This window comes from Nelusetta ayraudi, unplaced genomic scaffold, assembly GCF_046127955.1.
Source record: "Nelusetta ayraudi isolate G7.1 ecotype Tasmania unplaced genomic scaffold, CSIRO-AGI_Nayr_v1 ptg000016l, whole genome shotgun sequence".
NCBI lineage: Eukaryota > Metazoa > Chordata > Actinopteri > Tetraodontiformes > Monacanthidae > Nelusetta > Nelusetta ayraudi.
This window is the reverse complement of record NW_027466066.1, coordinates 3,263,507-3,275,630: the sequence shown is the minus strand read 5'-3', so window position 1 is coordinate 3,275,630 and position 12,124 is coordinate 3,263,507. Positions and strand designations below refer to the sequence as shown.

General features: G+C 48.0%; 1 protein-coding gene across 6 annotated transcripts in view; it reads right to left on the bottom strand.

Annotated features, from left to right (window-relative positions):
- Positions 1-12,124, bottom strand: part of clec16a (C-type lectin domain containing 16A) — a 33,338-nt gene that overhangs the window by 10,631 nt on the left and 10,583 nt on the right. For 4 of the 6 annotated variants that reach the window (XM_076023894.1, XM_076023896.1, XM_076023895.1 and 1 more), the window contains 9 exons: positions 9,175-9,511; positions 7,954-8,065; positions 7,742-7,842; positions 7,002-7,121; positions 6,784-6,893; positions 4,705-4,749; positions 2,345-2,395; positions 2,143-2,271; positions 940-1,060 (listed from right to left, as the gene is read on the bottom strand). In XM_076023894.1, coding sequence (XP_075880009.1) covers positions 940-1,060; positions 2,143-2,271; positions 2,345-2,395; positions 4,705-4,749; positions 6,784-6,893; positions 7,002-7,121; positions 7,742-7,842; positions 7,954-8,065; positions 9,175-9,511 — 1,126 coding nt within the window. The remainder of the gene's footprint in view (positions 1-939; positions 1,061-2,142; positions 2,272-2,344; positions 2,396-4,704; positions 4,750-6,783; positions 6,894-7,001; positions 7,122-7,741; positions 7,843-7,953; positions 8,066-9,174; positions 9,512-12,124) is intronic. The other 2 variants (XM_076023898.1, XM_076023897.1) reach the window with 1 other exon arrangement.

Here is a 12,124-nt window from a genome sequence, read left to right as displayed (position 1 = left end):
ATTCGAAACTCCAGTTTCAAGAAGCCGCCGGGTTTCGATGAGCGTTTCCTGTCACCTGTAGACTTCAGGTCACGGGGAAAAATGAAAGTAGCGCCGCAGACCTCCTCAAACCAAAAGTCCTGGGAGAGTCAAAACTGGGGCTTCTTGTTTTTTTTTTTTTGTTTTTTTTTTTTAAACGGCTCATCCACGGCCGTGATGCAGCGAAGATAAAGATAAAATACAACGAAGGATGACAAAGTTGATGACGTGATTACTCAGAAATGTGAACTCGGCGAGCGCAATTCCAGGACAGAACTTCAGCTTCTGTTTAGAGTGAATGACTTCACTGATTTTACAAATAAGGGCAAAACATAAAGAGGAAAGTTTTTTTTTTCTTCTTTACTTTATTTAGTCATAAGATAGACTTAAAAGATGCTGCATTACAACACACACACACATGGTGTCGTAAGCTTTTCTGGGATATTCCGCTTTTACAGTCCAGGCGGGGTTTCTTCCGAATTACATCCTCGTCTGCTCCCGATTCTCTTTTCTCAGAACAATTCGCCAATATCTTGTGTCTCCTGGTGCCTTTCATCCCGACAAGAAATGATCGTACTCTTCTCCTGCACTCACTTCATCTAAACTGGATTCCATTTTTTTTCTCTCCACAGAGGCAAAAAAACCCAAAGTGCCTTGGCAGGCAGGTCACCATTGGTTGAGTTTTTCACCCTGACAGGGTGATCATTTTGGGCAGACCGCTGCGTTAAATTTAGACCTTTTGACTGTGCGTTGCATGCAGAAGGCGGTTAAGCTGCAAACGCAATAAAAGAAATCTGCACCTGCAAAATGGTGGCTTGGTTCATAGGTTGTTTTGCATGTGATGATTGGCTGGAAACCTGTTGTTGCCCTTAAGGGACAAGGTGTGTGTTAGTGGATATACGTAAGCAATGTATATCTTACTGAGATCTAAGACGTCGTCAGTCTTGATAAGATCCTCGGGCCTGGTGAGAGGAAGCTGAGTCTCCGGTTCTCCCTGCAGCTGGAGCGATAGGGATCGCAGCATGAAGAAGACGCGAATCGCCTGCAGATGGAGGAAGGAGAGACAATTTTTGAGAAAAAAAATTAATGTCATATTTCATTCACAAAAAAAACGAACTTCAGAATCGTTCTTGTGCAATAAATAAGTTGACGCTGTTTGAACAGCCCAAACAAGTGTTTTATAAAATAAAAATAATGTTTTTATTTTATAGAGGGGGTGGGGTGGGGCGGGGGTGCGTGCTGCTTGGAAATCGCGCTAACGTCCCGGCATACTTTCGTTGACTGGGGGGCGGAGGGAGGGGGGAAAGCGCGCTATTGCTATCGTGCTATGCTAATGTGCTGGCAAAGTTTCATTGACGGGGGGACGGAGGAGGGGAATTATCCGAGCTACCCGCGCTATAGGCAACAGTTCACTTGAAGCAATATGTAGCGTCTGTGGATAACATAAAGCACAGCTCAAGAGCCAATTTCTTCACTCTTGTTTTTAATTTCCAGTGCCGTCATTCATGTCCGCACCGTCTGTAAAGCGCTATATATGTTCTTATCGTGACGTTTTACAAGTTTTTACCGTTTTATTTTTTTTTACTTTTCATTTCTGCTTTGGTAATCATTTGTGCTTTTTCCTGTGACACTCTGTAAAGCACTTTCAGTGGCATTTCATGTCATGAAAGGTGTCGTACAAATAGGCTACATATGCAGTCTTTTATATGTGCAATCCAAGCCTCCAAAAGTGGACTTTCAAAGCCTCTGCTTCCTGTCTGCTTGCAGTGTTGACAACTTGGCGTGATGAAAAGTTAGAAAGTTGGCAAGGTGGCAGGTGTTAATCATCAGCCTGAATGATGTACTACAAACGACTACTATCTGATGGTGGCGCATGTAGCACGCTCGACGGGAAAATCAGCAAGACTACGCAGAAGAAGAAAACATGTTGCTGAGTTTGGGGGCGTGGTTATCCCAAAAAAGACCTCTCTAAAATCTTGTCTGGGGGGAGAAAAAGCCAAATTACTGAAGCGGGGACTTTCAAGGATGACAACTTTAGCTCGAGATGAATTCCCCGAAATCTCGAGAGCCGTAAATGAGTGTCTCAAGTGTCCTGTGCACGTGTGCGTGCGTGCGTGCACGTACCCTGCGCGTCTTCTCCACGTCGCCGCACGGCAGCCTCTTGACGAAGTCGATCCCGGTCAGTGGGGTCCCGGTGGGGGGCAGCAGCACCGACGCATCCATCATCAGATACTCCACGTTCAGCGGCTTGCTCTGCAAAACGGACACACGCACACATGAGCACAACAACAACAGCAACAACAACAGCAGCTGAAGACACACTGACCGTCATGCTCCTGTACTCGTCTTCAAACATGTCCAGGAAGATTTCTTCTCCCTGCGGTCACATGGCAGGAGGTCAGAGTGAGCACTCGGAAAGATGGAAGCTGATTTGATCAGTTGGCAGGGTTTTAATGTCGCCCATCTCCCATCATGGATGTCAATGAGATCATATTTTAACACATAACTTTACTTCATATATCTTATTTGACTTGAAAGTTACAGTAAAAGGCCCAAGGCAACTGAACAAATGACCCGATATATACACATATATTATTACTCTAACAAGCTGAGGTGAAGGCGGTGTGCAAAAAGGGGCTCTTAGGATCTGCCCTAAGTTATTGTACATGTTCCACCAGTCCATTGTGTCTACCTAGTGTTCATTTTAATGCAATTGTTTGCTGGGGGGGGGGGCAGCGTCAGGAAAAGGGACATTCTGAGGTTGGACCGGCTCAGAAGGAACATAAGGAAGGTCTGTGGAGAAGATGGTGGCGCAGAGGACACCCTCCAGATGCCTGAACTCAGTCTTCTCCCACCAGAGGAGCTCAGGGAGCTCCAGACTCCTCTCTCACTCTGAGATGCACCACTGAGAGGCTGAGAAAGTCTTTTGTCCCTCGGTGCCATCGGGCTACACGACGCAGCCGCCTCGGCGAGGGGCAGGAGACGAGAGATGTTCCAAACGATCAAAGCCCGTCACTCTTAAACTGGTCACTCGTGCTGTGGTTTAATGCTGTGTGTTTCTGTCCGTCTCTGCCCCTCTCACTCAGAGCTGCGAGAAGTTTGTCTTCATATGAAAGAATGTTCTATTTATTTCACAGAATGAAATACATGAACTCAGAAGGTCGAGCGGAAGTGGCACGGACGAGCGGTCAGATCGTTTTGTTAAAGCATTTTCTGCATCGAGCTTCATCAGTTATAAGTATCACTGAATACAGTTCTAAGTCTTCACTGGCAACATTTTTGACCCGGGAGGACAGTTCTTTTATCTGAGAGATGAAGCTGCTGCTGCTGCTGAACCTGCTTAGTCAGTTTCTGTCCCAATCCAAAAACAAAACATCCACCCTCGACACTCATTTTTCAACTCTCGGCGCCGCATGGTGACTTCTGACACGGCGAACTCTGAGACAAAACCAACCAATTAAAATTAGACTAAACCAGAGCCAGAGCTGGAAGGGATTTACTTTGAAGAGCTCGACAACTGGAGTGGGAGTGAAAATTATTGTGATGTCCGTCAACAACGCATCGCAAACGGGAGGAAACCTCGGGCTGAGCTGTTTGGACATGAGCGTGATCCGTGTCAGCGCACGGGAAGCGGTTTCGAACGACGCCGCTCACAACTGCTCACAACTTTGTGGCTCGAAATACAGCGTCAGTTTGGTTTAAGGTACAAGAATAAATCACCCTGAAAAAAAAAAAAAAGGTAAAGTTCCACGTCAGACAGATCCAACACCGAAAATAGACTGTTTCCACTTCCGCAGCATTTCTGTGTAATGAGTCAGAGCGGATCGGAATGAATGTCAGCGGACCATTTTGGTATTTTGCCAATACAAAAGTACATTCCTGCCACTGATTGGGGGGCGGCCCTATCAAAAAAGACCCTAAGTTTTGGCTATGAACTCTTTCATTTCAATAAGGAGCGCCCCCCCCCAATGCCCGCCTTCATGACACTTAATGACTTGAGTCAGAAAGTTCGGTACAGTGACGCTTTCCTGCAAGTCAAATCGCTTCAAGCTGAAGCGCACCTCCTGCTCCAAAAAATCTCAACAGGGAACCTCGAAAACTTTCAAACTTTACATATTGCACGACAGCCTGACGAACGACATCTGGAGGCACTCAGACAGAAACAGAAAGCATCAACTCGACCACGCCGGTCAGGCGGCCTGTTTGGATAAGCCGAGAAAACAGTCCGAGAAAAGAAACAAACAAAAAAAACCAAACTTGCTTGCAGTTTCGCTTCTCCTTCAGGGAAATGCTGGTGTTTATCATCAACATGACGACGGTGAAGAAGTGTAAAATCAGCAGGGGATAGAGGAACACCGGCAGTGGAGCTGGTCTTTCGACCGTTGGCTAAAGTGAAGTTCTCAAGAAACGACTTTTTTGTAATTCAGCAAAGATCAACAAAGATTAAAAGGAAACCCTTCTTCCTAACTTCCTTCCAACGAGCAGCTTGCGCAGCGGCCGTCTCGGAGCCACTTCCTGATTCGAGGAGCCGGTGTAACACTTTGCTCGCGTGTCGGTTGAAAACGCACGTGGGCATGGTACGAGTAACAAGTAGGCTTGCGGAGTGTGTGTGCAAGAGGAAAAAAAAAAATAGTTGTGTTTGTCCCAGCGGGTGCACTCGATAGTGGCGTTAATGAGTAAACTCACTTTGTAGAACCGCCTCAGCAAGTGCAAACCTTCCTCTCGAGCACCCTGCAGAAAAAACAAAGCAACAAACATACAATAAAAAAACAACAACCTTCCATTGGAAATATTTGACATCACAGTGAAATTGAGATTTTAAAATTGTCATTTTCAGATTATATGCCAACCATTGACTATTGTGTAAAGCAGTGTTTATTGCCACAAGCGTCAGCAACACAGTACCATGTGTGACACCAACAGGATGTGACAGCACCTATAGGGTGTATATAGTGTTTGCTGTCCTTCCCTATGCAAACTGAAGCCGCCTTTCCCATAACTCGCATGCATGGCCTCTTATCTTGAACTGCGTCTCTCGTCTCTCTTCAAAATGAAAGTGAAAGGCCGGGGCTTGTTTGAACGGGAATATTTATTTTGCTCAGAAAGGAAGAACATCAGAAAGACTCCCAACAAACAGAAGTGACGGACGTTCATGTGAAAAAAAAAAGAAAAAAAAAGAAGGAAATAAAAGGGTCGCTTCACATCCAATTAACTGTAATCTGAACTTGTCGCCGCCCGTTTCTGAGAAACACCGGCTGTTTCCAAAAGGCATTTCCCTCCCCGGCTACTCGTGAACTCAACCCTTGTTGAGATAAGACACTAATTAACGGGGAACATGTCACAACTGTCCCGTCAAACGCGAGGGACCATAGCGAAAACTGTTTCTCTGGAAGGCCGCAGGGAACGCACGCTCCGATGGAACTTCCGCAAAAGGCTTTAGATTAAACAGATTGACTCGTGCCAAGATAAACCTGGGGAAATAAACCGTTGCGAGCGAGCCGACTGAACTTGTGTTCGCATTTGCTTGCGTCGTCCTCTTCCTGTGACAGATTCGCGGTCCTGCGGCAGTTTTCGAGGCTGCTGGTTGGAAAGAGCCGAGTCAGGGTCGCCGCAGGAGTCGGCGGGCAGCCCAAAGATGACGTGCGTCCAACTCAAACTCCCGGATACTGCAAGGAAAAACCCATCGAGCCGAACAAAAAATACTTTGACTGACTTTTTGTCTCTGTTAACTCAGGGCGCTGACTTGGCTCGCGAGCAAAATGCGCCACAACATGTTGCTACAGTGCAGCAGCTGTTCTGACCGCATATGTGCAAATACATCACGCTGACGGCAGCGTTCTCCACGGAAGAAAGACAAACAACAGATCCGGTTCCTTCTCCATTCAATTCAGGAGAACCGACGACTCAACTCAGCTGCTCACAAAATGAGCAAATCGCTCGGTTTCAACGGAACGGGACGAGCCCTCGGATTTCCATGCACTGCGGCCGATTGGCTCAGAGACTCAAATGAGTCAAACGTTGATAACGCGTAAGCTCGTTCGTGGCATCATCGGCCCAACAATAGCGGCGCAATAACTTTCTGTAACTCCTTTCAGTGGACAATGTGGAGAAGAGGACGACTCAGACGACGGGAGAAAATGAATGAGAAACTTCCAAGAAGGGGCAGCAGTTCGGAGGAAGCCCAGTCACGGTGAATCAGGACAAAAAGTGGTGGATAGGAAAGGGTGTGGCCATTTGTCCTTTTCTTTGCCTTTGTCCTTAATATCCAAACAAAATCAAATGAATCAAAATCAAATCAAACGGCCTCTAAGGCACCGAGGGAGTGAATTCACGCAGGGATACGACTGAGTCCACCTTCCCAGTGCTGCCCCCGATGCTTAGCAGACCGGTATATATAGATCACCTATTGGTCCAGGGCTGTAAAATTCCTCCAAAATATAAGATTTAATCAGCATTCACATCAACTCTAATAACGCTTAATATTACGATCAAACTAAAGGTATATTAAGCCAAACAAAAGTAAATAATTAAATAGAACAAAAATGATAAATAGCTCCAATAGGCGACACATTGAAGGAAGGCTGTTGCAACTTCCGGAGGTAATGTGTGACTTATCTTGAAAGGCTGCAGGCGCTCGCCCAAGCTAGGTAATACAATTAATAACGGGACCGTTTAACTGCACCGGTCTGACCCTTTGTCCCATTAAACTCTGGTTTGTTATGTCTCTGAATGCGTGTGTTGCAGAGCGTGACAAGACAGACAAACCTCCAGACAGGCCAGATGAACGTCCTTGATGATGCAGTGGCTTCCGGACAGCACCGACTGCTTCAGCAAAAGGCAGCTCAGCTCCAGCGTCGCCAGTCGCACTTTGCTTTCTAAACACACATACACACACACAATATTTTTTTTATAAATTAGCAACACCAGCTTGTGTTGTAATGGTTTGGCCAACGTGAGATGGAACTACAGTGCGAGCTCATCACCTGGCTGTGCCGCCTGGCTCATCACTCTGATCAGCCTCTCCACCAGCACCAGGCTGTAGGAGCTCCTCTCCTGATCAGGCACCGGCAGCTGCAGCCGCTCCAGGAGATCCCGGTTTATACCTTCACACAGGAGGAGCATGTTGCTGCATTGGTACCGCCTCTTTAATTTTTTGGCATCTTTCTGCCATTTTGCTCAGCCGAAGTGTTTGTGTCGTCTATGTTTGCGTCCTGATGTTTTTAGTGCATAACTTAAGATCAATTTTGTCGATAAAAAGCAAAACTTATCGTGACTGATTCACGGACTGGAAACTTGCATCTGTGATTTTTGCTCTTCGCCACCTTGTCGGAGTACAGTATGCACACAAAGTGCAGAGCCAATGAAGAGTTGGACATGTGCGCTGAAGGGATCTTTGTTGAGTTTTAAAAAAATACTGAAGGGCAAAATACTTCATGATCATGAGAATAAATTATTCAATTGTGAATAACGTAAAGCATACTTTGTTGATTTTTTTTTTCTTTCCCTTTTGATCTTGTATAACTAATATTCCAGCTAATCTTATGGACTGCATAGGATAAGCAAGCATAAGCTTTGGCTTCAGCCTACTCCTTTTTTGTACAGAGTTGCAGTTACATAGTTGTTTTTTTGTGAGTGTAAATAATGTCATTTGGTGAATCAACTCCTCAACATGAAAACATCTCGACTGAGAATCAACGGACGCAGAGCGGCGCCGGCGGCCGACCTTTGCTGTGTGAGACGGCGTAGAGCAGGCAGAGGACGAACAGAGCGTGGTAGTCATCAGCTGAGCAGTCGAGCGCACTGTAAACCATGTCGAGGAACGGCCTGCGCAGGGGAAGACGGGGAGAGAGAGAGGGGGAGAGAGAGAGAGAGAGAGGGCGATCAGCGCGCCGACTCAGAGTTTGAGACTGAAACCCGCCAAACGGCCCCGCGCACCTGCTCCGCTGCGCGTTTGTGCGGGTGGCTGCAGCTGTCTTCTCCTCGTCGGTGATGTTTTGTTCCGTCAGCTCCGACACCTTGCACTTCTCCATAACCACCATCTCGATCTCTGCACACACACACACACACACACACACACACACACACACACACACACACACACACACACACACACACACACACACACACACACACACACACACACACACACACACACACACACACACACACGATTCTTACCGACCGGAGGGAAAAAAAGCTACTTTTTGAAAATGTGTTTTTCAAATTAAACAAATTAAGAGTGATCGCACACACACACACACACACGGTCTGAAGCGGTTCCTTCTCGGTTTATTCCTCGCCAAACTGGTTGTTTGGTCTTTTGTCTAACAACCGACGCCACGGCAACCATCAATTAATGCCGTCATTCTCACGTTTTGGCAGCCGGGGAGAGGCGTTGATCTTTTACAGCGAAAGGCCGACAAAGTCATTCTGAAACCATCTGTTCCTCTCCGGTCTGCCATGGCATCAGCGCGGAAAACACGCAGCCAAGGGCTAATTGGTTGCGTCTGACGCTCGCGTGTTGCAGCAAGAGGTATTTAGGACAAAAGGAACCAAAACAAAACTGGAAACGGAGAAGGAATCCTTTCATATGATGGGAAATGGTCGCAGTTGTACACAAACAGACGGGTCGGAGGGCGGGCGTGGCAGGCGGAGAAGTGAGGAGCACGGGGGATGGATGGATGGTGTGTCAACGCGGGGATGGATGACTGGCTGCCGTCCGAACCGGTAAAACCGGAGGAGAGAGTGCCGAGGGGTGGGGGGGTGGGGGGGAGCAGAGCGGCGGCGGCCTCATCTCAAAACCAGCCAAAGAGGAATCCGTCGTTTCTTTTTTACCGAAATGTGCTTTGTGCCTGCGCGCGTTCGCTTTCTACTTCTGCATTATTTCCCCGTCTTGCGCGAACTTTACTTTTTCTTTTTTTTTGCTTTGGTGTAAAAACGTCCAATTGCCCAATTTCAGAGGAATGTGACTTCAACACGAGTGTCTCTCTTTCTGTTTGGAGACGAGGGTTTTCTGCTGAGGTGACCAGGGTGCATCATGAGACTGTGGACTGTGTCTGATTGATGGGATTGTATGGACAAAAAAAAAAAAAAAAAAAAAAAAAGAACCAAAGGAACACAGGAAACACAGCCCTGCACTGACACACACACACTCACCTTCCGCCGTCTCCCCACTCGCTCTGCCGCCCTTAGAGCTCCCACCTCCGCCTCCCTCTGTACCTTTTCCCTTCTCCCTCTCTCCTCCTCCTCCTCCTCCTCTGCTGCCGTCGTCCCAGCCGTCCTCTCCTCCTCCACCTCCTCCCACACCTCCTCCTCCTCCTCCTCCTCCTCCTCCACCTCCGCCGGCCCGCTCGTCGTCCTCCTCCTCGCCCAGGTTCTTGTAGTTCGGCCTCTTCTGGGTTCGCTTCCGGCCGCCGCGGTGGCGCGACAGCTCCAGGGAGCGTTCCAGGGACTCGGGGGGCTTGGCGAAGCGGCGCACGCCTCCCACGCTGCCCTGCGGTTGTATAGAGGGAGAGGGTGGGGGGGACGTTAAAGGAGTGAGGGTGGCAAAAAAACCCTGATTGCATCGCACAGATGGAAACGTCGCACAATCCAAACAAGGCAGATATTTTGATTATCCGATGGTTTGGTGACTCTGTTGTTTATTTGCCCTGATTCAGTTCAAGTGCAGAAAAGCATGGCAACGCCCACTGAGCCTTACAGTAAACCCTCAGTGCACTGCTGTTGTGTTGTGTGTTTTTCCAAACATGAGCCACTTCCTCCCTCTTTTAGAGGAAGGAGGGAGAGATGACCACTCCATGACAAGTGCACACGCACGCACAAGCTCGGAGGTCGTCTTCTGTGAAACAATCGCATCGGAAACGGGAGAAAAAAAAAGAAAAAGAAACAAGCACATTGTGCAGAATCCCAAAACTGCAACCGTGCAGACTTAATGTGCGCACAAAAAAAAAACCCCAACTGTGAACTAGCACACCTGAAAACAAGTCAAACCTTGCTTGTCCCTGCATCTGCACAATCTGACTGTCTTTTGCACATCTGCTTTGGTTGTTTGTGGTAAATACATTGACTTGAGTGTTTTTGAGGCTACTGTATAGATCAGTTTTTGTCCTGTTTTTTTTTTTTTAGTGCTGCAGCAGTGTAATTTCCCCATTGGGGAACATCTGTCCATCTATCTATCATTACATCATTACCAAAAGCTAGCCAGCATAAAAAAACACTTATTTTTTGTTGCATTGGACGCATTTACCATTTAGCCAACTTGCTTTTTTTCATTTTTTAGATTCCTACTAATGCAATCACACTAAAACCGTCCACCTCTACTGCAGAATAACCACACCGTGTATTTTTAGATCATTCACATCATTGCAGGCCCCCCCCCCCAGCTCCAAATTGATGTAATGTGTATCTGGATCAGTGGGAAGAACTGCGAATAAAGCCTAAATAATTCCAGGTCAACCACAGACGAGTATCTATGTGTGAGTGACTGTATATGTGAGTGTATATGTGTGTGTGTGTGTGTGTGTGTGTGTGTCGCACCTGCCAGTCAACAATGTTCTGGTAAACCGCTCTTGTGCAGAGCCTATGCTGAGAAATTAATAGAGGTTACGAGGTATGCGCGAGAAGGGGGTGTAGGAGGGGGGGGGGGGTGCACACACACACAAACACATTCTCTCACTCATACGCGCGCACGCACACACAAACACCTGCATGCGCTTAGCGTCAGCGGGGGGGGGGGCTGCACAGATTCAGATAAAAGCTGTACGGATATGCAAATGTGAGCCATCGGGGAGTTGCTAACTAGTGCACTTGCAAAAAAAAGTGTTTGAACCAAAAAAAAAAAAAAACGGGGTGAGAGGAAGAAAAACACGCATGCACGCACACACGCGGGCTCGCGCACGCGCACGCACACCTCTTCCAGGAAAGAGATTTGGGTCAGGTGATCTCGCTCTGCAAGCGCTCCGTCTTGTGACCTCATTTCCTGCCACATCACACGCCGACACAGGAAGTGCTACCTGACCACCTGAGCAACACAACAGAGGCTTGTGCCTCATCTGTCTGGGTTTCATGTGCCAGGGAATCAAAACGACAACACTGCGGCGGTTCTGTATGATGTGGCGCCGCAGTGACGAGCGGCGGCAGTTCAGCGGCGGTGCGAAAAAGCGTTGCGCCGTGCCACTCCGGCCTCTCCTTGACCCCCCACCCCCCGGCGGCAGACCGCAGCGCAAGGCTGCAGGGAAACTGTGATCAGGAAAGATCGATTTGGATGAGTTACGGGAGGTCTTGTGACTTTGTTCTTTAAAAAGAAAAAAAAGAGACACTTCATCTATAAATGTGCTGCGTGCTTGCCGGAAACAAGTGGTCTTGTACGACTTAGATTTAGAGTAAGTAGCTGGAGGCGGTGGGCAGTGGGGGGGGGGCTTTAAAGAAGCGTGGCCGCCTCCAGCTCCGATCCGCATGGTTAAGACCTCACGCCTCAACTCACATTCACTGAAAAGGTGGGCTGCTTCTTACAACAGCCACAGGTCTGACACACACACACACACACACACACACACACACACACACACACACACACACACACACACACACACACACACACACACACACACACACACACACACACACACACACACACACCACAGGGGTTCTGAGAAACGCTCACTACTTCGGCACACACCGCGTTCCGCAAACACGCGGTCAAAGGCCTTGGTCTTGTCTGTGTGTACGTCTGTGCGTGTGCACGCTCGCGCGCGCAGAGTCTGTTGGGAGCGCGGAGAGAAAAAGCAAGCGGGCGGAGGCGAGAAGCAGAAAAGACGGCGTGAAAAATTGGCAAAAGGACGCGCAAAAGAGAGGTGTGTGTGAGAGAGAGAGAGGGAAAGAGAGAGAGAGAGACAGAGAGAGAGGGAAAGAGAGAGACAGAGAAAGAGAGAGAGAGAGAGGGAGGGAAAGAGAGAGAGAGACAGAGAGAGAGGGAAAGAGAGAGAGAGAGACAGAGAGAGAGGGAAAGAGAGAGACAGAGAAAGAGAGAGAGAGAGAGGGAGGGAAAGAGAGAGAGAGACAGAGAGAGAGGGAAAGAGAGAGACAGAGAAAGAGAGAGAGAGAGAGG